Here is a 25,798-nt window from a genome sequence, read left to right as displayed (position 1 = left end):
CGCCATCGCCCCTTTAAGAAGGGTCCCCTTCTCCGGCCGGCGCGGAGCCCCCAGGGGCCGCAGGCGGGGGTTGCGGGGAGAGGCTGCGCAGCTGTTATCCGGGGGTGGGCTGGGCCGGGGGCCGAGGGCCGGGGGGGCCGGGGGCCGGGACGCGGAGGGGGCGGGGCCGAGGCTGCAGCGCGCGGGGAGCAGGCGGGGCGGCGGCGGGGGCCGAGCGCGGGGCACCCGGAGGCCTCCTGTATAGGCGGGCACCATGGGCTCCTGCTCCGGCCGCTGCGCGCTCATCGTCCTCTGCACTTTTCAGCTGGTGAGTGGCGACCCCTCTGCGGGCCTCCTGGAGCTCCGGGTGCCCGACCCACGGCGGCTGCGGGGTCCCGGCGAGTCCCTCCGCTCCTGGGCCCATTCGCTGGGTCCCGCGACAGCTCCGACGCGGACGCCTCGGACCCCAGGCTGCTGCGGCCGAAGGTGGTGTCGCCTGCGCGGCGTGGGGAACCGCGGCGCCCGGTCCCGTCCCCGGTGGGCGCGCGCGGGGGGCGGCCGCGAGTCCGGAGCGACGGGGACAGGTGCCGGGGAGCGGCTGGCTGGGCGGGCGGGACGGAAGCCTTCGGGCGGGGCCGCCTGGACCCCATCGCCGGGAGAGGCGTGTGCGCCCCCGGGCGCGCGTGTCTCTATCTGTACGAGCGTGTCCCGCAGCCGGCCCCGGGCGCCGAGTGAGCGGCCAAGTTCGGATTCTGAGAGCCGGGTGGGGCGATGACGGAGGCTGTGCCTGCGAGTTTGCGAGTGTGGGGGGCGGGGGGTGAGAGCGTCCTGCCCACCCGCGAGCCTGCCGACCCTGCCCGCCCCCGCTGCCCCCCATTCCGCCCGGCGTGGAGCGGTGCGGGGGCGAGAAGGGGCTGGAGCCCGTGCCCGGGGCGCAGCGCGGGCGTCTTCTGTGTCGGGATTGGCCGGGGCTCCCTCGGCCAAGTTTCCATTCTGCCCCGAGTCCGAAGCTCCCTGGGACGCCTGGGAGGCGAATTCTCTCCCGGAGCCCGCTGTCCTCGGGGGAGGGGGGAGGGGGCTGAACAAAGGCCTCGCAGTCCGGGCTCGAGAGGCTGCTTTGCTTCGATGCTAATGGGCCCTGGGTCTCCCGTCTTAAAAAGGAAACGATGCTTTGTGGGCTGCGGAGCGCAGCTGGACTGCGCGCCCCCCTCCTCCTCCTGGAGCTAGTAGGGCCAGAAGGGGCAGTTTCAGAGTTCTGAGCCGCAAAACCCTCGGAGTCCGTGGCTGTGCAGCTTGGGTGTCCCGTCCTCGGCTTAGGGGCACAGGCTTGCGGGCGGACCTGGGGACGGCCGAGGAGGCATCGTGTCCTTCCTCCTTCCTCCAGGAAGGAAGGAGCTTCCGGAGCTTTCCTGGGAGGCTCGCTAGGGCTGCGGAGATAACCTGAGGCCCTGCAACAGGCTTGGGGGCCCAAGGACCATCTCAGGCCTTGAAAGAGTTGGTATCTTTCTGTGAGTGACTCCTCAGTGGCAGGAGTCCCTTAGGAGACTGGGTGGGGAGGGGCTGGAAGTGGGAATGGGGAGGGCAAGGGTGGTCCACTCGAAGACTCGAATGCCCGTCGGTTGACCACATGAAGGACAGGCACCAGCCTGGCTGGTACCCCAGTTTGGAGCCTGGCCAGTGGCAGCTGGTGGTGTTTGGGTGTCAGAAAGCGAGGCTGTTTTGGGGGACACTGGTGACCTTGGTTTCCATCTGTTGAAGGTGGTGTGAGAATGTGCTGGGGCTGATGGTGCTGGGGTTTGGGCAGGAGAAATGGATGCTCCAGTGTCAGGTGCAGAGTGAGGCACGCCTGTGCTGGTCGGATGTGACCTCGGGGAGCAGAGCGGCAGGTGGAGTCCTGTCCCTGTTTCATCTCTGCGGTGGACGGTAGACAGATGCAGGGCGCACACGCAGGCCCTTGGAAATTTGGTTGCAGCCAAGGGGGAAAGAGTCACCCTGGCTTAAGGGCCACAGGGCTTCCCCAGCAGACTTGGGGACTCTCCAGGGATTGGGCAGAGTCGTGTCCCCTCAGGCCAGCCTCTAGGGTCACTGCTGAATCGCAGCAGGGAGCTGTCAAAGGCCTTTTGTCCTGGCCAGGTTGGCAATCTGGCAGCCCACTGTGCCTCCTCTGCCTTGGGCAAGAAGAGTCCTTGACCACAGCTCTAGTCACTGCATGCGGGTGGGGGACCTGGGAGGATGGGGGTGGGTTGGGTAGCCCCCCTCTTTTTTTTTGACAAGTTTGAGAATTTTGTGTTACCAAGCTTCAGGTCAAAGGGCCCAGGTATCTTCTGGGAGCCTTTCTCCCCAAAGATCAGTGTGAACTTTGCCAGCTCTGAGCAGGGCTGTGCCACGTCCGATTCCCAGGCTCTGCCCTGCTGCATTGAGGAGACCCCAGGAGCCAAAGGCTCAGGAAGGGGTTTGGGGCTGGGTACTGGCAGGGCCACCAGGGTCACCCACTTCCATGGTGGCATGAGACTCACTGCTCACGCATGTGGCCACATGTCATGGAGCCCTGAGCCTCTGGGAGCCTTGGCTTCGAGATGAAGACGACGCTCCCTGCTGCTCTGTGCTACAGGGTCTCCATTCCGGAGCCTGACCTGAGGCTGCTCCTCAGGCTGAGACCCCTTAGCCGATATGTGCAGCTCATCCCAGCTGCCAGCCCAGACCTCACAGGACTGTGCCCTGTGTAGGCGAAGTGGGCCAGGGCAAGAACTGCCCCCCTTGGGGGGTTCACATACCTTCCCCCCGGGGCTCCGGTAGGGCAGACATCCCTCCTCATAGGTTAGCGTCCTCTGGGCAGGATGGGGAGGCCTGGGACTAAGAGTTTAATCTTTTTTTTTTTTTGAGACGGAGTCCCGCTCTGTTGCCCAGGCTGGAGTGCAGTGGCGAGATCTTGGCTCACTGCAAGCTCCGCCTCCTGGGTTCATGCCATTCTCCTGCCTCAGCCTCCCGAGTAGCTGGGACTACAGGCGCCCACCACCACACCTGGCTAATTTTTTGTATTTTCGGTAGAGACGGGGTTTCACCGTGTTAGCCAGGATGGTCTCGATCTCCTGACCTCGTGATCCACCCGCCTTGGCCTCCCAAAGTGCTGGGATTACAGGCGTGAGCCACCGCGCCTGGCCAAGAGTTTAATCTTAACTCTGTGTCTAGAGTAGATACTGTCAGCCAGCTCTGCCTGCAAGGCGTGTGAGCGTGCACATGTGTCCTGTCCCAGGTGGCACCCGTTACAGTGCAGGCCCTTCACGCCCCCTCTCTCTTCCTCCGCCCCCACCACCTGCCTCCAGATCTTTGCTGGAGCCTGTCCCTCCACCTGGTGCCCCTCCCCATGGCAACACCCAAGTCACTGGAGCCTGGTGAAATTGCACCCACCTGGACCTGGCCAGAGCCTCCTCTGCCCATGAGTGTGGGACCGTCCAGTCTCTGAGCCCTCCGTGGCCAAGGCTTCACACACGGCCTCTCCGTAGAGACTGTCCATGGGGGCCACCGAGAACTCAGGCTGAGCCCCCAAGCCCAGGACACTGCCCAGGGTTGGGGCTCTCCGTGGCCTCTGCCCTCCAGTACCAGGATCTTTTCCCAATATGTACGCAATTGAGAATCTCCTATGAGCCGGCCTCCCCGGGCTCTGGGGCCCCACCACAACACAGACAGCTGGGCCCTGCCCTTAGGGAAAGCATGCCCTCCATGCCAGGCAGTGCCCAGGCTGGCGGCATCTGCAGAGACAGGCAGACCCTGCCCTCCATGAGCCCCCACCGATGATTGACGTGAGCAAAGCAGCACATAGGTCATCACGTGATTGCGCCGGGCAGACGTGGGCAGACGTGGGCAGGCGTGGACAGAGGCTGCGGTGCTGTGGGGAGTGGGATGGGGTTGAGGTGCTGGTGGTGGGTGGGCATGGCACGGGCACAGACCCTGAGTCCTGAGTGAGGTGGGAGCTTGGCTGTCCCAGGAGTTGAGAAGATGCCGCCTGTGATGTGGGTGGCGCAGGGGCAGCAGGGGTAGAGGTGAGAGGTCAGAAGGACGGGGCCGCATGACCTGAGTGAAGGGCTCCGGCTGTATCTCAAGGGGATGTGGGGAGAGATGGGTGACGGGGCTGCGGGCGCCCCATCCTGCGGGGGAACAGGCATCCGCAGCGGAGAGCCGGCTGGATGGAGGCAGCTTACAGCCCCCTAGGCCTCTGCTGCTGTCTCTGTCCTCTGCTGGGGGGCGGCCAGGTGGCTGGGGTGCCTTTGGCAATTCACCCGCTTAGCGAGGCCTCGAGACACAAGCCCTGCCCCAGGTCTTTGTCGGGTGGGTTCTCCTGCAGAAGGTATCGGGTACAGCGGGCACTTGCTGGGCCTTTTATTCCCAGGAGGTGGAGGTGAGTCTTGAGGCCCTTCGTGGCCAGTGGTGTTTTCCGTGCCGTTTCAGGCCTGCTCGGTTTGCCTGACGCGCTCTGTTTACTGTCTTCGTTGATAGGTGACTGTTAAGACCTGTTGGTGTCTCAGCTGTGACTCCAGTGTGAAACTGTCTGTGACGCCCCCTTCGCAGAGCCCTGGGGACGCCACGCAGGGGAAGGACCCTGGGCCCCCCACCCCCATGGGTGCCCTGGGCAACTTCTCTGTCCTTCTTGACCCGCCTTGCACGGAAGCTCAGGGAGGAGAGTTGTGGGTCTGGTTCTGACCCAGGCGCCCCCAGCACCCCGGGTTCCCGGACAGGAGAACAGGGCTGAGGAGAAGGTCTCTCCAAGGTGGCGGTGGTCAGGCCATCTGAGGCCATGTGAGGCCTAGTGTTGGGTCCACCCCCAAGCAGGGCTGTTGGAGCTGTCATTTCCCAAGGGGCTGCCCCTCCCCGGGGTCGCAGCAGGTGTGGTGGTCTCCCTCAGGAGACAAGGCACTGTGGGAGTGCTGGGCAGCAGGGCGGGGTGGGGGTCTCATTGGAGGAGGCTGTCTTGTGGGTTTCAGTGATTCTGCGAGTCCGTTATAGCCTCCATGCGCTGTGCCTGCCCGTCCTCTTCATCAGGAGCCTTTGCTGGCAGCAAGGGCTGGGGGATGGAGCTGGGTGAGGTTGGCCGTGCCTAAGATGGCCCAGGACAGACAGGAGGACATGGGTGAGCAGGGAGGCCCTGGGCCCCACCTTTGACCAGCACAGCCTGAAGAGCTCGATGTCCGTGGACGGAGGACAGAGGATGGAGGCAGGGTGGGGAAGAGGCCACACCTGGGAGGCCAGGGGCTTTGTCCGGGTGCCAAGCCTTGACCCTGGAGAACCCCCGCAACCAAGAAGCCGGTCTGGAAGCTCCATGGGAGTGGGACCTGGGCTGCTTTCAGGAGGGGCCAGCCTGGGGTCTCAGGGTGATGCCTCACACTCCATCCTCCTGGTGTGGCAGGAGGACGACGCAGGGAGCTGGATCTGCCCGGCTGGTGAGTTTGGGCAGCAGCTTGCTCAGTCTGTCCCCTCAGGCTGTGAGGCCAGCAGTCCCGGCACCACTGAGCGCCCCCCATCAAACTCCAGGGTTCAGTGACCCTGCGTTCCAGGCCCAGAGCTGACCCAGGCAGGGGTCCTAGCTTGAGGGGGCTCTGGTTGTGGGGAAGTCCGGAGATCACAGAAAGAACAACTTCCCTTCGAGGGCTGCGAGGCATCTGCGGACTGCAGGACTGGGAGGGGCCGGCAGGGAAGCTCTGAGGCCATCTGTGCAGACGTGGCCTCTGCCTTTCTGTCCCCGCCACATGTCGTCTGACCCGTCTGCGTCCCAGGCAGGCCCTCTGGCTTCCTGGAGTCACTGTCCTCACGTGACAGCACCTGGCTTGTCAAAATTGGACATTTCCAGTCTTCCCCGCCCCCTGGCAGATCACGCCGCCGTGGGCGCATCTGTGGACAGCATCCCCTTCCTGTGGAGGACACGGGCAGATTCCCAGGACTCGGAGTGCGTGGAGGGCCTGTGGACGGGCACTGGGGCCTCCTCGGAGGGTCACGTGGGTGTGGGTGAGACCAGCTCTGAGGCTGCACACAGGGACTCTGCACACGTGTGCTGCTACAGCCACAGCAGCCGGCAGCGGCTGGCACTTCATTCTGCCGGGCACGGTTATGAGGCTGGAGCTACGTCCAGCTATGGAGGCGCCAGCGTTTCACAGACGAGGAGCCCGAGGTGTGGAGTGAGTGAAGCCCAGCACTCGTGGGTTCCGGGCACCTGAAGCTGCCTCGGGCTGCCTCCTGGACAACCTGTGTCCTGCCTTGGGGCCTGCTCTGCCTTCGTCTGCGGCCCCTCCCGTCCCCCGAAGCCTGAGTCAGTGATTCCGTCTCTGACTGTCCCCACTGAGCACAATGGAGCTTGGTCCCTGCCTGGGAGGAGCTCAGTGGGATGGACGGGGAGGACAGACAAGTCCCCTGCACCCTGCCTCCTGGCTGACATCTGGTAGTGGAACAGTGGGGTCAGGGAAGGACCCCCAGCTGGCCTGTGTCAGGTCGTTGGCCCCAGGGAGTCCCTGACCAGTCCTGACAGCGAACACCCCTTTTTGGGGATCAGCGGTCGCCTGGGGAGGCAGGTACAGATCCTCAGGGTGATGGGAGGGCTCCGCCCCTGTCCAGGCCACGGCCCAGCCTGTCCAGGCCACGGCCCAGCCTCTCCAGGGGCTGGTGGGTTGCTGGACGGATGGCCCGAGCTAGCTTCCCAGGGCGCAGAGAGCCATGGCAGCTCGGGAGGGTGGTTTCCGCCCGGTTCGGGAAGGGGCAGCCTGGGGCAGCCCGGAGACCCTGGTCGGCTGGGGGCCTTGGCTTGACGCTGGGGATGTGGGGCCTTGTTTGCTGCTGTGAAATCAGGAAGATTCCGAATCTTATCAGCAGGGGGCGCTAGAGCCAAGGAGGTCCTAAAAGCGTCTGCTTGTCCCGCCGGGACAGGCAGGGACAGGTTTGCTGTGCGCTGCTGTCTGTGGGGAGCCTGTGAGCTGGAATGGGGGTCTGGTCTGGGCCGTTGGGGGAGAGCAGAACGGGCCTGGGACCGTCTCTAAAACGTAGCTCAGATCCCGCTGTTCTCTGCCAAAGCCTCCGTGGCCGCCCGTCCTGCTGAGTGATGTGGTGAAGGCCCTGCAAAGTGGCCTCCGCTGTGGCCAGCACCACCCCACGCGGGGCGTTCGGCAGGTGCCGGCGTTGGGTGAGCGGCCCCAGTGCGGCGTGCACGCCCCCTGCTCTGACACCTTCCGGGAGCCGCCTCGCTGTCCAGGGCCTGTCCTCTCCCTGTCCGTGAGCCTCTGTGTCCTTTGTACCTGGGACCCCGGTAGGCCCGTCGGGACCTGCCTGAAGCCTGCTGACCCAAGCTCCCGCGCCTTCTCACCCTTTCTCCGCGGCTGGGTGGAAGGCGGCTTCGGGGCTGGCCTCTGCCTTCCTGTGGTTTTGGGGGGCCAGCTTCTGCCTTCCTGTCATTTGGGGTGGCCCCTGCCTTCTTATAATATGGGGGGACTGGCCCCTCCCTTCCAGTGATTTTGGGGGGCCAGGCCTTGCCTTCCTGTCATGGGGGGCTTCCTATAGTTCCTATAGTTTTAGGGGGCTGGCCACTGCCTTCCTGTAGTTTCGGGGGGCTGGCTCTTGCCATCCTGTCGTTTCAGGGGGCTGTTGATCTTCAGGCTTCACATCTGGCATCCATGACACGAGAGAGGGAGGGGGCGAAGTGTGGGTCTCTAAGCCCCGGGGCCTCACTGTCCTGAGCTCCAAGCCTGGTGGGGCACCAGGCCACAGCTATGGGGGAGACGTGGTCCCTGTGGGTATCTGTGGGGTGCACTGGCTCCCGTGGCCCAAGGGGTCCCAAAGAGGTGGCTGCTGGGAGGGCAGGAACTGGGGGTCAGGGTTAGGGGAGTGGAGTCCCCTGGCCCCTGAGTGAGCTCAGCTTCCCTGTGTGGCTTCTCACCAGCGGCCACCCCACAGATGAGGGTGTGGCTTTGAGCAATTTGTGTTGGAAAAGGGTTTTCCAAGGAACCACCTGCCATGACAGACCTCTGCGGCCTCCACTCTCGCTGGAGATGATTTGCTGAAGAATGAGGCGGCTCCACAGGGAGGCCAGGCTAGCTGGACCCTCTCTCTTGCCTCAGTGTCCTGGGGGCCATACTCCCACCTCCTCCCTCCAAGGCCACTAGCCTCTGCTGCCTGAGGGAGGCTCCCAGGCTCCTTGCCAGTGGTCAACCTCCCGCCCCGCTCCCCAGTCTCCTGCCTGGCTCCCCAACCCCGAGCCTCCCGCCTGGCTCCCCAACCCCTCAGCTTCCCGCCTGGTTCCCCAACCCCCAGCTTCCTGCCTGGCTCCCCAACCCCCCAGCCTCCCGCCTGGCTCCCCAGACCATCACTTGCCAGATCTTGCTCCCTGCAACCCATGGACCAGTTGGTGTCCTCACAGTACCCCGCTCCTGGCGTTTATTGAGCACCTGCTCTGTGCTGGGCTCCGTACCTGCCCAGCTTTCTCACTGGAGCCACACTACAGCTGGAGGGCCAGGGCCGGGTGAAAGCTGCCGTGGGCAGAATTGGACTCACTGTGAGGCAGGACCAGTGGGTGGGTGCAGTCTTGTAGCCCCCACATCCTGGGCCAGGTCACGGGGCCCAGATCCACAGCCTTGCTGCCTGTGTGCACACCCTGCCCAGGTCCTGTTCTCCAGGGTGGTTTCGGGAAGGGGCTCTGGTCGTCCTTGCTTGAAAGGTAAACCAAGCTGAATTCCTCCCGTCGTGAGCTTGGCCTACGTGCAGAAATGGCAAAAGCAGATAACCTGAAGGACACCACTGTGGGTCAGGGGTTGGGACGAAATGGAGTCAGGCTAGGCCTCCTTTTCCCTGCGGCATGACCATGGGGCAGATCCACAACGGCCTACCCTGCCTGCTGTGCCCCAGGCACGGTTTGAGGAGCTGTACCAGGCAGGGATGGAGGCTGCCCCTAGAGCCTGGGCCGCCCACCACCCGGCATCCCCGGTGCCCTCCCGGCTTGGCCCTGTTCTTGGTTCAGCCCATCCAGCCTCCACTTCCCCCACCGTGAGGAGGTGCCCAGGCCCTCTAGAACTCTCCCCTGCCTCAGGGCTCAACCTTTCTGGGTGCCCTTCCCATCCCACCCCCCAGGCCAGAGGCCCGGAGGCCACTCATGGCATCTCAGCCCCTCCAGTGCCTGCAGTGAAATCCACAGAGTGCAGCCATGGCACTCACCCCAGCCGCGCTGCTGTTGCTTGTCACTGCCTTTCCAGCACACGCCAGTCCCTTCCGGTCCTCCCTGGATGCACCGTGGCTGTCCTGAGCATGGCGCAGCTCTGGCCCCTGGGTGGCTGGGATGGGAGGCTGGGGTGGGGATGGGTGACTGGGATGGGGATGGGGTGAGGGATAGGGAGGCTGGGGTGAGGGATAGGGAGGCTGGGGTGGGGATGGGGCGGCTGGGGTGGGGATGGGGCGGCGGGGGTGGGGGTGGGGCGGCTGGGGTGGGGGTGGGGTGGGGATGGGGCGGCTGGGGTGGGGATGGGGCGGCTGGGGTGGGGGTGGGGCGGCTGGGGTGGGGGTGGGGTGGGGATGGGGCGGCTGGGGTGGGGGTGGGGTGGGTGGGGTGGGGATGGGGCGGCTGGGGTGGGGGTGGGGTGGGGGTGGGATGACTGGGATGGGGGATGGGGTGTGGATGGGGCGGCTGGGGTGGGGGTGGGGTGGGGGGTGGGATGACTTGGATGGGGGTGGGGTGGGGGTCGGGTGGGTGGGGTGGGGGTGGGGTGGGTTCTGCAGCATCTTCTGTTCTCTGGGGTGTGCTTCACCAGCACGTGGGAAGGAAGTGACGGGTGGGGCCAAGTGCGCCATTCCCTGCAGTTAGCACCCTGGTCATGGCTTTGCTCAGGTTTTCTTGGTTTCCTAAATATAAAATACCCACTTTATATTCCTCAGGCGCTTTTCCCTCCCCCGTCGTTGGTTCCCTCTCGGCCCTGTGGGGAGGGCCAGTTCCACAGAGTCCTGTAATGTCCTGAAGTGGAGGGGAGACCGCCTGCCTGCCAGAGAGCGGCCTCGCCCGCGCTGTCCCCAAGGCCGACATGCAGGTGGCAGGCTGGGGCCTCGGCGTCCGGTACCCCTATGGATCCGCATCAGTCCCTCCCGGCCATCTGACCCCCACGAGTGGTGTTTTCTGGGCCGTCTGTGTGTCTGTCACCTGGCCCTACGATTCGTGATTTAGAACAGCCCCCGGTGTTCCTGTTCTCCAGATGAGGAAACCGGGGACGGAGGGGATGGGGCCTACTCAAGGGAGGAACGCTTGCCCAGGGATGCGTGGGGATGGGCGGGGATGTGCGGGGACACACGGGGGCGGGCGGGGACGCGCGGGGACGCGCGGGGACACATGGGACGGGCTGGGACACATGGGCGGGCGGGGACACATGGGGGCGGGGACAAGCGGGGACGGGCGGGGACACGTGGGGACGCGCGGGGACATGTGGGGACGCATGGGGACGGGTGGGGACACACAGGGGCCTGTCAGGCTGATTTGGGGATTTTTCTTGGAAGAGCCAAGCACACAGTAGATGCCCAGTGCCTGCTCTGGACAGGTCATGGAGCAGGAGTTAGGGCCCCGGTGTCCCTCGTCAAACAAAGGTGTGGTGGGCGGGTCTGGGGAGGAAGTCCTGGCTGAGTGCCCGTCACCTTGGCCCAGGCACTGGTTGGCGGGCCTGGGGCCTCCCTCAGGTCCACCCTTCACAGCGACCGCCCTGCCCCTAGGTCACCGCCCTGGAGAGGCAGGTGTTTGACTTCCTGGGCTACCAGTGGGTGCCCATCCTGGCCAACTTCGCCCACATCGTCGTCATCATCCTGGGACTCTTTGGCACCATCCAGTACCGGCCGCGCTATGTGGTGGTGGTGAGTCTTGGGCCCGGACCCCTTTATGGGCAGGTGGGTTGGGGTGACCAGGATGGCGGCTCCCGTGGCACCATCCTGCCCTATTTTCCTGGACACCATTGAACACCCCACAAACGCCAACCCAGACCCCTGGGTTCAGACCTCTTTGCTGCTGTACATCTAGAATTCTGGTTCGGACGGAGGGGCTTTTCCGGCGCTGCTTGTAGGAGCAGCTGCACGTACTGGGGAGCCCCAGGCACTGAAGGCCTTCACAAACTCATCCCCTCAGTAGCCAGGGATATGGGTGCTGCCGTGATCCCTGCTTTACAGATAGGAAAACAGGAACAAAATCACTGCCTCAAGCCCAGGGTGGGACGTGGACCCCAGCAGACCCCTGGCCATACTGTCCTTGCTGCATCCTCTGGAGAAGCTGGAAGAATGTTCAGAAAAATGTCTCTGCTCAGTCAGCGTTTTCATTCAGTGCAGAACCAAGTAATCGGTCCAGACCAGTGGTTTGCGGTGACTTTTCCTGTAGAGGGCAGATGGTAAATACCTCAGGCGCTGTGGCCCGTGCAGTTCCAGCGCAAAAGCAGCTGGGCTGTGTGTGCACAAACGGGCGTGGCTATGTCCACACAACTTTATTTACAAAGCAGCTGGGCTGTGTGTGCACAAATGGGCGTGGCTGTGTCCACACAACTTTATTTACAAAATCAGCTGGGCTGTGTGTGCACAAATGAGCGTGGCTGTGTCCACACAACTTTATTTACAAAAGCAGCTGGGCTGTGTGTGCACAAATGAGTGTGGCTGTGTCCACACAGCTTTATTTACAAAATCAGCTGGGCTGTGTGTGCACAAATGAGCGTGGCTGTGTCCACACAACTTTATTTACAAAGCAGCTGGGCTGTGTGTGCACAAATGGGCGTGGCTGTGTCCACACAACTTTATTTACAAAAGCAGCTGGGCTGTGTGTGCACAAATGGGCGTGGCTGTGTCCACACAGCTTTATTTACAAAAGCAACTGGGCTGTGTGTGCACAGATGGGGGTAGCTGTGTCCACACAACTTCATTTACAAAGGCAGCTGGCAGCTCCTTGGGGCACTCTCTTGGGGGTGGCTTTCGGGGTGCTCTGCAGGGGAGGCCTGTGCTGTCCGTGTGCAACGTCTGCCCGGCGAGGTGAGGACAGGCCGTGGCAGCTCAGCTGGAGATGCTCTGTCCGTACGCCGACCTGCGCCGGGGCTTCCTCGAGCTGACTGTCCCACCGCCTCATTCCTGGGGCGCCCACGTGGGAAAGCTCTGAGACCTGTCGCAGGGTGGGCACGGGGGACCCCTTTCTCCACGCTGTGCATCCAGGGACCACCAGACTCGGGAGCAGAGGCCGCCCCTCCTGTGCGATCATGGACCTTCCCCCGGGGGCTAGGTGCGAGCAGGTGTGCCCGGGAGCTGCGTTCAGCTGCCGCCCTGTCCTCCCCTCTCCCTAGTACACGGTGTGGACAGCCATCTGGGTCACCTGGAACATCTTCATCATCTGCTTCTACCTGGAAGTTGGGGGCCTCTCACAGGTGAGTACAGACCAGAAGGCAGTGCGAGGTCCTTCCCTGGGGTCCTGGCCGGGCCCCGTGTAATACCCCCTCTGTTTTCTCTTCATCCATCGTCTGAGGCAGGGGCTGTCTGTGCATGGCTCTGTCCCCAGCACCCGGAACAGCCCTGGTCTGTAGTTGGTGACTCAGTAAAGGTTTGGGGAGAGACCAGTGATTTGATTGGGGAATGAAAGGCGTCTGTGGGTGTTGGCAAGTGAGAGGGCTCCGGCTGGAGAAGAGGAGCCTCAGAGCAGGGCAAACCCTGGCAGAGATGTGCAGGTGAATGGACACCACCCTCCTGGGGCCACGTGGGGTCCTTTGTCACAGCCCGACCAACCCTCCAGGCTGGTAAAGCCTCGTGCCTCCTGCAATGCAGGGAACCAGGGGAAACGAGGTGGAGGGTCATCGCTGAGCCGACCCTGACTGAGGCTGTTTCAGGCACTTTGCCTGCAGTTCAGAGGTTAGTTCTAAAGCCAGGGTGGGATGGAGTTTTGTCTCCCCCGGGGGCTCTCTGCTTTGGCCGGTGTGGCACAGGTGGGCACTAAGGCAGGTGCCCAGCCAGGCAGACGGGCCCCCGCTTCCCGGAGCCACACCTGGGGCTGCAGCCGGGGAGACTGTCCTGAGGCAGACACACGTCACATGGCAGCTTTGGCCAGAGACACAAGGAAGGGACCCAGTGCCCCTGAGAGCGAGTTCTGGGGTCTGGGCAGGGAGGCCTTCCTGGAGGAGAAGGTGTGTGGGTCGAGGGCAGGCATAGGAGCAGCTGGGAGGGCCTTGGTATTCCTTTCCCCACCACTGCTGGAGCCCTGGGGACAGGGTGCAGTGGGAGGACAGGGGAGGCGGGAGGAGAGGACCTCCCCTTGCCTCTCTGTGGTGGCATGCCCGCAGGCTGCAGTGGGTGAGGCCAGCCACCTCCTGGCGCTAACCAGCCCTGCTCCTGCTCCTCACCCCCAGGACAGTGAGCTACTGACTTTCAGCCTCTCCCAGCATCGCTCCTGGTGGCATGAGCACTGGCCGGGCTGTCTGCACGAGGAGGTGCCGGCAGCTGGCCTCGGGGACCCCCATGGCCAGGCCCTGGTGTCAGGTGCCATCTGTGCCCTGGAGCCCAGCTCTGTGGAGGCCCTACACAGCGGCCTGCAGATCCTGATTGCGGTGAGCATGGGGTAAGGGGGCCTGGGGTGGGGATGGGTTGATGAGGGAGGAGACACGGAGCTGGGGGCTCATCTCCCTGGGGCGGGGCCAGCTGACCAGGCCTCAGGCCTGTCTCTGCCTTCCTCATCCCCACCCTTGTTGGAGAGGTTAAGGTATCACGGGTGGGCTCCCATGTGGCTGGCACCTCTGCCTCCTCTGCAAACCACCTCCCCCAGGTGGGGCCGACCCAGGCCCTTTCTCAAGTTGAGCGTGGTGTTTGCTGTGGGGAGTGGGAAGGACTCGGATCAGGCCGAGACACCCCGCCTCTGGCTTTCACGGCCCCAAGGAGGAGCGGCAAGCATCTTCCTGACAAACCCATCCATGCGTGTCCAGCCTGTTCCCTCAGCTGCCCCAAGCCCATGCCAGTCATGGGAAGTGGACAGAGCCTGAGGCTGGGCCGGCAAGAAGCCCCTCAGCCTTGTCTGGAACTGGAGTGTGCACTTGGCAAAGCTGGCGCCACGTGACCCAGGTCTGACCGGACAGGGATCCCGCGGCCTGGACAGGGACTCTGCGGCCCCGGACAGGGATCCCGCCGCCTGGACAGGGATCCCACGGCCCCGGACCCAGATTCTGCAGCCTGGACAGGGATTCTGTGCCCCGGGAGGGGCTGAGGAGCAGCTGTTGCTTGTGTGGGAACGGGACTCTGCTGTCCTCTCCGGCCCTGCTCGGTTTGGTGGAGAACAGGGGCTACAGTGCTGCTCCTGGTCTGGCCACGAGGCCCCTTCCCCACTGTGCCACCTCCGTGAGCCTAGCAACCTCCCTGTGCCTCAGCTCCCACTTCTATAAAACGCAGATGGTGCCAGTGCCTTCCTCGAAGTGCTCAGAAGAAGGAGGCAAAAGCTGAGACGGGCGTGTGGAGGATGCTTGGTCAGCGTTTCACCTCAGGAGCTCCTGGGGCAGGGCCGATGTGACTGCAGCACGATTGGTGCCATCGCCGGAGGAACTTGTGACTGATCTCAAGGCTCCCTGACTTTCCCTGGTGCACACGCTGGCGTCAATGCAGCACACCAGGTGGACATGGGGCCTCTAGGAGCGAGGATCTGTGGCCAGCAGCTGGCGGTGGAAGCTGAATTCCAAATCGAAGGGGCCCATGGCCTGAGAACACGTGACAGTATGGGTGGCCTCGTGAGCTCCCTGGGCTCCTTCCTGGGCTCTGCTCTGGTCCTGCAGGAATTCAGGCCAGGGAGGTGCTGCCCCGTAGCAAGGGGCTACAGACACACCCTGCCAGTGCTAGTCAGGGCCTGTTTCTCCCACCACAGCCACTCAGCGAGGCACAGGGGGGCCCCTGTTGCCCCCAAAATGTGTGGAACCCAGGTGCATGCGACTGGAGGAGAAAGAGCCAATGTCCCAAGTGTGCGCATCAAAGCTCCTGAGATTAGGCTTTGTGAGAAGGCAACAAAAGGAAGCTAGAGGGGAACAAATGAAGATTCTCTCGGACGGGGTGGCTGTGGGAGCCGAGGCTGGAGGAGTGAGCGCTACGCGTGGCTGGGGAGATGGGGCCTGCTGTTGGCTTTTATCCTGACTCCCAGGGATGGGAATTTCTTTAATAGGATGTGGATCTAAATTCCAGCCAGCTAGTCCTCACTAGGAGCACAGCCCCCCTGCTCTTTGCTTTGGAGGGTCTGGGAGAGGCTGGTGGCTTGGCTGACCCCTGCCCAGCTGTGCTGATGGTAGCAATAGAGAGTCGTCCGACAAGGCCAGGCTCTGGGGGTGAGGCGCAGGGCAGGGTCTGCAGATCCCAGGCCTCCATGCAGCAGGGAGAGTGGAGAGCTTTGGGGTGGACCTGGGGCTGGAGCCAGGAGGATGGGCAGGAGGCAGTGGTGTGAAGGGCGGGGAGCACGGGGGTGTGGGATAGAGGCGGCCTACAGGTCCCCGGGAGGGGGGCACTGGCTGGAAGGGGCGTCTTCCAATGGCTCCCCAAGCTCGGCTGCCTGTTCAGCACCACGGCCAGCTCCGTGGTGGGGGCGTCTTGGGCTCCTTTGGAGTAGGGGGGGAAGAGCCATGGAGGTTGCCCACCCTCACCCCTGCTCCCACCCTGGCCATGGCATGGAACCAGAAATGGCCATTTGGGACAGCTTCTTGAGTTTGTCTCAATATCAAGGAGACAGGTCTGCCTGCCTCGTGGTAAGAGAGGTCTCCTGGCCCCTGACTGACCCCTAGAAAGGAGCTGGATTTCCAGGAAAGCAGCTACCAGCTCGCCTGTACCAGATGGGGTGGGGGTCGGGGGGACGGAGCCCAAGCATGTCCAGCCCTGGGGCCTGACCTGCATGTCCTGTCTCCTCCCCTGGGACCGGGGCCTTCGCGGAGGGCTGTTGGGCCAGGTCTATGGAGGAAGAAACCAAGACCAGAAGGTGAAGTGAATTTTCGAGGTCACGCGGCTGCTCAGCGGTCGGCCTGAGGTGCAGCCAGGAAGGTGTCCTGCTTCGTTCTGGGGCACCTCCAGTCACAAACCCACTGTGGCCGGCTGCCCCCAGCCCCTCCCTTGGTGTCTGTGGCCTGGAGTGACCCTGGCCGGGCCCTCTCGCTCATGCCGTTGGTGTTTCTGGCTGTGGCAACGCTGCCCCCCTTTGCCAGAGCCTTTTTTCCCTCAGTGGCCCTGGATGCAGGTGTCTGCGAGGTGTGTGGGGCTTTGCAGTGGCCTGTCCTCTGCCCTGGACTCCCAGTCCCTCTCCTCTCGCTGCTTGACCCCTGCCCCACAGGCAGCAGCCAGCCCCCAGCTCTGCCTGGAGTTGCCTGCTGGACCCCGAGGCCTCAGCCTGTCTCTCCTGCACTTTGCCGAGCTCAAAACCAGAATCCCAGACGGCTCGCTCCACAGAGGGGGAGGAACTCCTGGTGGCTGTTGGCTGGGGTGGGCTGGGGCCAAAGGCGAGGGGCCCGAGGGGACTCTGGGCTGGGACTGGGCTGGCCTGGGGTTCATCCAGCCTGGGCTTCTGCAGCCTCACCCCACTCCCTGTAGCCCCTCAGGCTGACCTGGTCATCTTCCCCACCCAATATCCATTATCCTCACCCACCTGCCCCCCACCCGGTTGAGTGGGGTGGGGCGGAAGGCAGGGATGCGGCTGGAACTTGAGAGCTGAGGATGCCCACGGGTCAGCTCTCCCACTCATGTCACTGAGGTCTAGGAGAGGCAGGGCCTTGGTGGTCAGGGGTGCTCGGGTGCCTCTGCCCGTATCGCCACGGTGACACCCCGCGGGCTCGCCTGGCCACACTCACCCTCCGCCTGTGGTGTCTTTCAGCTTCTGGGTTTTGTCTGTGGCTGCTACGTGGTCAGCGTGTTTACGGAGGAAGAGGACAGCTGTGAGTATGGGGCCTCTGCAGGCAGCGGGGTGGGAGACTGCTACAGAGGTGGTAACTCTTAGTCTGTCCTGTCTGGGCAAGGAGACAGACCTCCCCTCTTGGGAGGGACCCCACGCCCAGCAGGGCCTTGCTCACGACTATAGGCCTGAGCAGAAGAGGACTCACTACACCCAGGGAAGAGACGAGCAGAGGTCCTGGCCTGGGGGCCCCAGGGTTCAGCTGTCCCCCAGGTCCAAGGGCTCCTGTGCTTCAGGCTAGGCCTGTCCTCATGATCCCCGCAGTGGCCACAGGTAGAAGGTCTGAGCTCAGACCTGCCAAGTCCTGGGCCGCTGCAGCCTCCAGGCAGCTCAGAACCAGGCCCCGCTGGCCGGGACGCTCACATCTGGCCCTCGGTGGCAGCCTGGACCCATCTAGGCAGGGTTTTCATTTTCCCTCTGCTCGCCAGCCCCCATCAGCTTTCCTGTGATTTGCAACATGAGTGGTCCACACTCAGGTGCCCTCGCTGGGCCCCTCATCCTGATGTGGCCTCACAGGAAGACCCTGTGGAGAAGGATAGAGCCGGGTGGGGAAGGGCAGATGCCAAGCAGAGTCTGGGTGTGCCTGGGGGGCCCACGGTTCCTATGGACAGAACTATCCCTGGGGTCAGAATCCAGTTCAAAGCCATCTGTCTCCAGGACCCCAGGGGCCATGGGGTCAGCAGTCCACATGTCAAAGGGCACCCTGCCCTCAGACCAGGACTGATTCCAGAGGCAGGGGACGCCCTCAGAGCCTCCGTCCCCAGCATCCAGCATCCCTCAGCCACTGTGCCGCTGATCCTAAACCATCACTCAGGGCTCAGCCAGCTTCCTGGGAGGAGGTAAACAGCTTCCGCTCTCTGGTTCCATTCAAACATTTTAAGATGGGAACCCCATTTGAACCTGGAGTTCAGAATGCATCGACTTTGTCCAGCAAGCCCCTGTTGCCTGCTGGCTATGCAGACAGTGTCAGGGGAGCCACCATGACTGAACATGACAGAGGGTGGTGGGAGAGGGCAGAACACAGTGCAGCCCCCGCACAGGCCGGAGGACCCGGGCTGTCCTACCTCTGCTGTCCCCCCAGGCCGTCCCCGCACAGGCCGGAGGACCTGGGCTGTCCTACCTCTGCTGTCCCCCCAGGCCGTCCCCGCACAGGCCGGAGGACCCGGGCTGTCCCATGCCCCCCGTCCCCCGGCTGTGTCCCCTCTGCTGTCGTGTCAGGACTTGGGGCGTGTCTGTGGCCCAGGGACCCCTTGGGCTTCATTCTGTGATTGGGCCTGTTTTCCGCTCTGCCATCTTTTCCATTGTGTGGGTTTTATTTGGGTCTTGATTTCTTTCAGTTGATTTCATTGGTGGATTTGATCCATTTCCTCTCTACCATGTCAATGAAAAGCCATCCAGCCTCTTGTCCAAGCAGGCGTACTTGTAAGTATGGCCGGCAGAACCTGCTCTGCAGCCAGCCTGGCCAATCTGGCGCTCACAGCAAGAGGCTGCCTTCCTTGGCCTGCCTGTCCGTCCATCCATCCATCCGTCCATCCATCCACCCTCACTTTTCTAACATCTGCTTCATGCCAGGCTCTGGGGTGGTACTGGGGCTGCAGAGACCTAGGACCCACTCCCAGCCCAGAAGCTCAGAGCCCAGCAGAGACTGCGCCTGTGGAAGGGGGTTGGGTCCAGGAGTCGGCTCTGAGTCAGGGGCCGCAAGGGTGTCCTGAAGAGCCACTTCCCAGCGGGCGGCATGGGGCTGCCGTAGGGGTCTCTCCGTGGCAGGCAGCTGGGGCCCTGGTTTCCTGTCTGGCAGAACCAGACTTGTTTCTTGAAAGGCAGTGTCCACAGTTCTGCAAACCCCAGACCCTGGGGTGGGGTGCCGGGGCTCCCAGCTGTCCTCCTCTGAAATAGCTTTTGCCACACAGCTTGCCCTGTACACAATCCTAGTTTGGGGCTCAGGATAGGTGGCTGCACTGCCCCTGGGCTGCCCAGGCCCCCAGAGACACCTGATGGCACGCCCCTGGGTAGCCCCTGGCCCTTCTCTCCTAAAAATGAGGGCTGTCATGGCAGGGGCTGTCCGAGGTAGCAGGAGCCCAGCTCCCATGTCAGAGAACGGGGGAATAAAGACCCGGGCAGGGGTGGGGTCACACGCAGGCCCTGAGCCAGGGACCCAGGTACACCCCTGGGCGAGCCCCCACTCCACTCCCAGCCCCACAGCCCAGACCCCACTGAGATGTCAGCAAACAAGCGCAAGACGCTGACCTGCCCGGCACAGGGAGAGGCAGTGGTGGCTTTCCAGAGCCTCAGCCCCACCTACCTCCTTTCTGCCAAAGGCCTGAAGCCATCACTGCTTGGACTTTGTTCCATTTCAGGTTCTCTAAGGGGAGGAGGTGGCAGCCCCCAGTGGCCGCCCCAGCCCTGCTCCCCCAGGTGCTCTCTGACCTTGTCCCCACAGGCCTGCGTAAGTGAGGAAACAGCTGATCCTGCTCCTGCGGCCTCCAGCCTCAGCAACCAACCAGCGACAATGACAGGAGCCCCCAGGCCTTGGGACGCACCCCCACCCAGCACCCTCCAGGTGGCCGGCAGCACCTGCCCTGGGTTCTAAGTGCTGGACATCAGCCAGGGCGGCAGCGACAGCCGGCTACAACTTCAAGAGAGTTTGTAATTTCCTTTCTCTTAAAAAAAAAAAAAAAGAAAACAAGCAAGCATACAGAAGAAAAGGCAGAGCCCCACATGCCCACCTCCTCCGGCAACGTGGGAGACACAGCTCTGCCCCCAGGCCGTCGTGTCCTCGAGGAGCCCCTCTCTCAGGTGCCCAGCTGGGGCCGCTGGACCCTCGGGCTGCAAGCACCGCTGCTGGGGCGCAGCGAGGCGGGAACGGCACAGCCCCCCAGGAAGTCAATGTGAGCCCCAAGAATGTAAGCCCCGAGACCCGGCAAGCGGCAAGGGCCCCAGTTGAGCATGGAGGGTGCCCAGCCCCAAACTTGTGCCAGAAGAACCCCCAGAGCCGCCAGGAGCTGAGGCTGATGGAGTCCTGGGGTGTGGGCTGGGCTTGAGCAAGAACGGCAGAGCCAGGCCCCAAGGCATACCGCAGGGCACGTGGTGGTGACAAGGGGGCCGTACCCTTGTAAAGAGGGGTCTTGGGTAAACAGTCCCAAAGGCTCCCCCAGGTATCATCAAGTTGGTAAATAAACAGGAACATGGCCCTCGCCCACCCTCCGGAAGATGCCGAGTTTGGGGGACAGTCGGGTACAATCTCAGGTGGGGCCTGAGGCCTGCCTGTTCCAACAGTCCTGAAAATACTGGAGGACAAGCGCGAGGGGAAGGAGGCGAGGGGCCCGGAAGGGGGTGTCCGCGGGAGTGCGGGAAGTTTGGGGAGCAGCCCGGAGCCGGTTGGACCTGGGCAGGTGCTGCCCTGCCGGCCTGGAGAGGTGGCGACCTGTGTCAGATTGGGCCGGTGGGGAGGCAGCTCGTGGTCTGGAACAGGCTGCTGGGTACATCCAGGGAAAACCCACTTTATTTCTATTCAGAAGCATCCAAACAGGTACAGTAAAGGCATCCCCCATGCCAAGCAGGGGCTTCCTTCTCCACCCTGGACGGTGGTCAGGGAATCAGGGTTTGTGGGTGCTGGATGGACACCAGCTCTGCCGTCCTCAGCAGGCCCAGAACACAGTCCAGGACAGGCAGACAGGGGCAGGGAGCCCACTCTGCAGCCCACCTGGCCGACCACGGTACCTAGAGGGAGAGGAGGGGTGGGTGAGTCAATGGCTACCAACAGGGCCCACTGAGCCAGGGGCCTCAGATACCAGATTTCCCTTTCCCAGATTTCCCTGCCTGACTACGTTGTCCCCTCCAAAAGATCTTCAGACACATCCCGGGGGTAACTACAGAGGCCCTGGAGAGCCCCGAGGCAGTCACAGCACCTGTCCCTCGGCCAGCTTGGGGCATCCCACCCACTTCTCTAAGAACAGGTTCACACGCCCCTGTCCCATGCAGGCGTCCCCACCGTGCAGGCGTCCCCACCGTGCAGGCGTCCCCACCGTGCAGGCGTCCCCACCGTGCCTTGGCCCCGGTTTAAGGCCAGGCTGGTGTCTCGCTTGTGTAAGCCCAAACCGGCCCACTCTGTTTCCCCAAACGCCTCCAAAGCCGGCTTTCCTTGACCACTGAAGAAAATCAAGGCCGAGAGGAGCCAGCAGGCGTCAGTTAACGCAGGCGGGCAGAGCTGTGGTGGCTGCCAGGGCATGGTGCTGAGAAGGACCAGGCCCCAACCTAAGCGTCAAGGCAGGTAGTAAGGCTGATGGGTGCTATCAGTGGGGCCTGGTGAGCGGGGTAAGGACAGGCTGACGATGCCACCCGGGAAGGGCCTGCCGGGTTCAGGAGGGCCGGGCACGGCCGGCTCAGGGCCATCTCCGCAGGAGGGCTGGCTGTGCGTGGTGCTGGGACGCTCACCTGGCCTAGGACAGGAAGGTGCGCACACGGCTGCGGACGGGGGCTCTGCAGATGGGGCACAGTTGCAGGCTGGGGGCACACTCAGCGCAGACCAGGTGGCCGCATGGCACGAAGACGATGGACACAGCACGGTCCAGGCACACCTTGCACGTCCTCTCCTCCTGCAGCCGCCGCAGCTGCTCCTCCACGTCCCTGGCTCCTGGGGGCTCAAAAACCCACCACCCGCTCTGGGCCTGGGCTGGACTGGCTCCCCCTAGGAGGACAGGCCTGCAAAGTGTCCCCGCACCCTGGCCCCTGCCCTCTTCGGCCTGTGGAAGGTTGGCGTTACCCAGCCCTCCAGGTGCCATCAGCCCTCCCCTGTCCCAGCCCCCACCCCAGGGGGTCCCGGGCCTGCACCTGGCTCCTGGGCGCTTTCAGACTGGACCTCTCTTCTGGGCGTGGGCAGCTCAGGGTCCCCAGGGGCAGGGACTGTGGACAGTTAGGATGGACTTGAGGCCTAGCTCCCAAGGGGAAGCCGGGCCGGCCCAGAGACAGGTCCGCAGCCTGTGGGGTCCAGTTCTGGCCAGGAGTGGAGGGACTGCAGAGTACCCCCGCTCCCGACACTTCTTCCCACCCCTCCCACAGCATAACAGGATCCAAAGGCTTCCTGGAGGGGCCACCAGAGAGCCTGCCCCTTGTCCAAGGCCCTCTGCACATCCAGCCCATCTGGCAGTGGCTGCAGACACTGTGTGCTGGGCACTGTTGGGGGTGGTGCGGCGAGGGGCGATGGGCTGTGCCCAGGGGGTGAGCTGGGGGAGAAGCAGAATGGGGACCTGGCACTGGCAGAGGCCCCTGCCGCCCCGCGCCACCTCACACGGCACAGCCCCCATGAAGCCAACCCAGGCAGCAGCCTCACACCCGGTCACGTGCCCGTCACTCTCCCTGCTGTCTGGCAGGGTGGGGACACCCCATGGCCTTGGCCAAGCACAGGCTGCAGGTGCCCAAGGAGTCAGTAGGGTGTTGGCTCTCACCGGAGGGGGCCACAGGGGCTGCATCTTCCGGTTCTTCCCACGGGTCCTGGAAGGAGCCAGAGACTGTCGGTGCCTTGGGGAAATAGGAGGGGCAGGACCCCACTGGCGCCCGGAGCCCCGAGGGGAGGTGGCGCTCACCCAGGAGCCCAGCAGCTGAGAGTGAGTCTCCTGCACACTGTGGACAAAGTCTCTTCCTTTTGACCGGAGCAGGAACTGGCAGCTGCAGATGCCCCACAGATGTAGGTTGGGGTTCAGGGCCCCCGCCGTCCGCTTCAAGCCCTTGGATCCCTGGGGGTTGGGCCCCCTCCTCCCGCCGCCCTGCAGTGCCCGTGGGCATGGGCGAGGAGGGCTGCCTTGGAGACACCTCCATGGGGCTTCAGGGTAGTCCCACAGGAGAGGCACTTCTGCCCCCAGCAGCCCTTCCAAACAGGGGCCCTCACAGGAAAAGTGGGTGCCTGCCGGCCGGAAGCACCATCCACAGAGGGGCCTCCCCAGTGCCCTGTGGGGCCAGGGAGGCAAAGCAGGCCTGGTGTTGGGTCGACAGAGCCCTTTGGGGCCCACTCCTGACCCGTGATCAGACCCGGGGCCCCACAGGGACAGCTGGTACCTGGGGAACCACTTGGCATGCTCCGTCCAGGGGTCGTCCCCGCGCTTCCAGCTCTGCAGGCCCCCGTAGCAGAAGAAGCACCTCACCTTGTCCTGCTGGCCTGGGGTGCGGAGAGATGCTGGCCCCAGCCAGGCCCCATCCAGCCCCCTGCCCCCCCGGTACGTCCTTCCAAGGCTGCGAGAGCTTCAACTGGAGGGGAGCTCCCAGGTGGCAACAGGGAGGAGGGGGTGGGCAGGGGGCTGGGTGGGGGAGGACTCTTGCACCTCACTAGCATCAAAGGTGAAAAGGGGACAAGGGTGTCTGGGGTGCCGGCCAGGATGGGTGAGAATGTTCAGGAAAGGACTGAGCTGGCATTTGCATTGTTCCCAGAGTAAGCAGTGGGGGCCCCCCAGGGCCTGGCACATCTATAGCCCTGAGGCTTCAGGAGCCAGAAGAGCCCCTCCCCAGGTCTCTGCTTCCCTAAGATGAGTCCCAGCGAGAGGAAGAAGGGAGGCTGCCCTAGAAGGCCAGTCTGGGGCCAGGCTTGGTTTTAGGAACTCATGCCTCCCTTTAGGGGTGGGGGACCCCTCCTCGCTCTACCTCCTGACAGCCCCGTCCCCTCATCGGCAGGCATGCGATATATCACCTGCCACTGACATCACAGGTTTGGGCTGCATCAGGCACTGGACCTCGACCAGCCCCAAAGACCCTGGCTCTGCACCTGCCATGCCTCCTGCCTGACCTTCACCTGCTGAGCCTTGGACCTCCAGGGAGTTGGGTGAGCCAGGCCTGCCCCTTCACACCACGACTCCTGACTGTCCCAGCCACTGTCCCCCCCGACCAGCTGTCTTAAGTTGGTCCAGCCTTACCAGGATGGTGCCCTCCCAGAGCCCACTGCTGACAATGACCTTGGCTGTGCCAGTACTCGTAAAGCCCTCAGTGGGCCCTGCTGCCCTGTCCTTCAGCCCGGAAGTGGCAGAGCTGGGACCTGAACTCAGGTCTGACCACATGGTCCCCAGCTGTAGGGCCGAGGAGCGGGCCCAGGTCAAGACGAGGATAGGTACTCCGGGGACTTGATTTAGTTGGGGAAGACCAGACAGTGGCTGCAGGTTGGGTCCTGAAGAAATTCCCCACAGGCTGAGCTGCCAGGACCTTCCGGCTGACCACGCCTGCCTTGGTCACCGTGATCCTGTTCCTTAAACATCTCCTCCCCCCGTGCAGACCAGCAGCAGGACGGTGAGGGCCCCAGGCAATGTCAGCCCCACCCACTTCTATCACAAAAAGGTACTTGCGCACCAAGCTGGTGGCCTCCACAGCTGAGACCCCCAGACCATGGCCAGAGGCAGCCCCTCCTCATGTCCCACAGTCTGACACACTTGGCCAGCAGAGACTCCGGGAGAGCGTGTCAGGCAGGAGCACATGGGCACTGAAGGGCTTGCAGGACTCCTGCTCCATCATCCGGCCAGACCCTTCCTGTTGGGGGATGGATGCTACGGAGGAGGCAGAGCCCTGGGCTGGAAGGGTCCAGAATCGTGCCCAGGCCCACAGCAGGAAGGCCCCCCCGCCCGGGACTGACCTGTGTGGAAGAAGCCGGCAGCGGCCAGCAGCTCGGGCGGCACCCCAGCCGTCAGCGGCCAGTCATAGAAGGAGGCCAGACGCAGCTCTTCAGAGCCCATGCCGGGGAAGGCAGGCCCCCTGGGCGACATGGCCCCGGCGCCCTCCTCCTCTTCCTCCTCTGCCAGGGGCCGCAGCTGGCCCAGGATCTGCCCATCCACATGGTCCCAGGCTCTGCAGCTGTCCAGGCCTAGGGCAGGGCTGCCCAGAGAGCGGGGTCCACAGCGCTCCCGCGTGGGACCGTCACCAGCTGCCCAGCGGCACAGCTGTGGTCCATGGCGCAGGCACTTGGCACTGTCTTCAGGCCCCATGGAGGGAACACTGGCTCTGACCAGGTCTGCAGCAGAAATGGGGGCTGATGGCCAGTCCCAGAATATGCCCAGCTGGCCCTTCTGGAGCTCCTGACCTCCGGGCTCACCCCAGGGACAGCAGGGATAGGCATAGGCCAGCCACCAGACACCCTGGGAGGGGAGTATCCCAGGGCCCACACTTTCTGGAACGGGCCAGGGTAGCCTCTGGGGTCACATGCTCTGTGCAGCGGGGGCGTGTCATGGGGCCCCTGGCAGGGTTGTGGATCCTGCTGATGGCACGTGGGCAGGCAGTGTCTCTTTGAACAAGACGGGAAGGAACTGAGCATGGAGACCCCTCCCCAGGCTGGCACCGGTCCCAGGGCTGTGGGGGAGGGGTTGGGGAGCTGGAGATGAAGGTTCCAGGGTCAGGCGCCCAGGGCAGCCTCTGGAAGCAGAGAAGGCCCAAGTAAAGACAGATGGGCTGCACAGCCCGTCCAGGCAGGGGCCGTGACCCCCCACCTTGCAGGGGTGACGCTGGACTCACAGGGGCCTAGTGCTGCGTCATGCAGAGCAGGGAGGCAGGTCACCCGGGTGTTCTCTGAAACATCCCTCTGCTCCAAGGGGCCTCCGCAGGTCTGGGAGCAGCTCTTGTCCTCAGGCCATGAAGATCAGAGCAGACAGAAGGGCCTGAGCTGCCCTACCCTCCCCCTCCCCCTCCCCCTTCCTCTTCCTTCTTCCTCTCCTTCCTCGTCCCCTTCCCCCTTCTCCCTCCTCCCTCTTTCCCTCCTTCCCCCCACCTCCCCTCACTTCCCCGCGTCTCCCTCCACCTCCTCCTTCTCCCTCCACTTCCCTCCATACCAGCCTCCCCAAGTAGCCAAGGGAGAGGCGCTGATGTCCCCAGAAGAGGAGCATTCAGTGTTGGTCCCGGAATCGGAGCTCCTGAGTCTGCTGTGACCCCGACTGCCAGTCC

At 63.7% G+C, this 25,798-nt stretch overlaps 2 protein-coding genes across 12 annotated transcripts; one reads left to right on the top strand and one right to left on the bottom strand.

The window, feature by feature from the left end:
- Positions 1-216: 216 nt before the first annotated feature.
- NKAIN4 (sodium/potassium transporting ATPase interacting 4) lies at positions 217-20,098 on the top strand. Of its 5 annotated transcripts, XR_012419611.1 has the most exons (8): positions 217-307; positions 10,696-10,833; positions 12,291-12,371; positions 13,344-13,541; positions 14,374-15,048; positions 16,817-16,877; positions 18,232-18,316; positions 19,335-19,577. XR_012419611.1 is itself a non-coding variant. In XM_005569561.4 (7 exons), exons 1-7 carry the CDS (start codon positions 254-256, stop codon positions 19,342-19,344), a joined length of 627 nt encoding a protein of 208 aa, XP_005569618.3. In that variant the 5' UTR covers positions 217-253; the 3' UTR covers positions 19,345-20,098. The 5 variants fall into 5 exon arrangements, 4 of the variants coding, with proteins under 4 accessions (XP_005569618.3, XP_045220054.2, XP_045220055.2 ...); XM_005569561.4 differs by lacking the exon at positions 14,374-15,048 and having other exon boundaries at positions 19,335-20,098; XM_045364119.3 differs by lacking the exon at positions 14,374-15,048 and having other exon boundaries at positions 13,344-13,552.
- A 276-nt stretch (positions 20,099-20,374) lies between these two features.
- Positions 20,375-25,798, bottom strand: BIRC7 (baculoviral IAP repeat containing 7). Of its 7 annotated transcripts, XM_074005665.1 has the most exons (9): positions 25,373-25,507; positions 24,501-24,875; positions 24,221-24,397; positions 22,946-23,045; positions 22,477-22,558; positions 22,339-22,384; positions 21,725-21,796; positions 21,329-21,581; positions 20,375-20,614 (listed from the first exon to the last, which is right to left on the bottom strand). In XM_074005665.1, exons 3-8 carry the CDS (start codon positions 24,279-24,281, stop codon positions 21,334-21,336), a joined length of 609 nt encoding a protein of 202 aa, XP_073861766.1. In that variant the 5' UTR covers positions 24,282-24,397; positions 24,501-24,875; positions 25,373-25,507; the 3' UTR covers positions 20,375-20,614; positions 21,329-21,333. The 7 variants fall into 7 exon arrangements, with proteins under 7 accessions (XP_073861766.1, XP_045220052.2, XP_073861764.1 ...); XM_045364117.3 differs by lacking the exon at positions 24,221-24,397 and having other exon boundaries at positions 25,373-25,798; XM_074005663.1 differs by lacking the exon at positions 24,221-24,397 and having other exon boundaries at positions 21,329-21,527; positions 25,373-25,798.

This window comes from Macaca fascicularis, chromosome 10 (assembly GCF_037993035.2).
Source record: "Macaca fascicularis isolate 582-1 chromosome 10, T2T-MFA8v1.1".
NCBI classification, from domain to species: domain Eukaryota; kingdom Metazoa; phylum Chordata; class Mammalia; order Primates; family Cercopithecidae; genus Macaca; species Macaca fascicularis.
Note: the sequence above shows the minus strand (reverse complement) of the source record. Positions and strands in the feature narration are given on the sequence as shown.

Coding starts and splice junctions, on each gene's coding strand:
- NKAIN4 (XM_045364118.3), top strand. CDS start 254: ATGGGCTCCTGCTCCGGCCGCTGCGCGCTCATCGTCCTCTGCACTTTT. Junction 308..10,695: donor TCCTCTGCACTTTTCAGCTG/GTGAGTGGCGAC, acceptor CCCTGCCCCTAG/GTCACCGCCCTGGAGAGGCA. Junction 13,553..16,816: donor CTGATTGCGGTGAGCATGGG/GTAAGGGGGCCT, acceptor GGTGTCTTTCAG/CTTCTGGGTTTTGTCTGTGG.
- BIRC7 (XM_045364117.3), bottom strand. CDS start 24,849: ATGGGGCCTGAAGACAGTGCCAAGTGCCTGCGCCATGGACCACAGCTG. Junction 22,385..22,476: donor CTCAGCTGCTGGGCTCCTGG/GTGAGCGCCACC, acceptor GGCTCCTTCCAG/GACCCGTGGGAAGAACCGGA. Junction 21,582..21,724: donor TGAAAGCGCCCAGGAGCCAG/GTGCAGGCCCGG, acceptor CTGTCCTCCTAG/GGGGAGCCAGTCCAGCCCAG.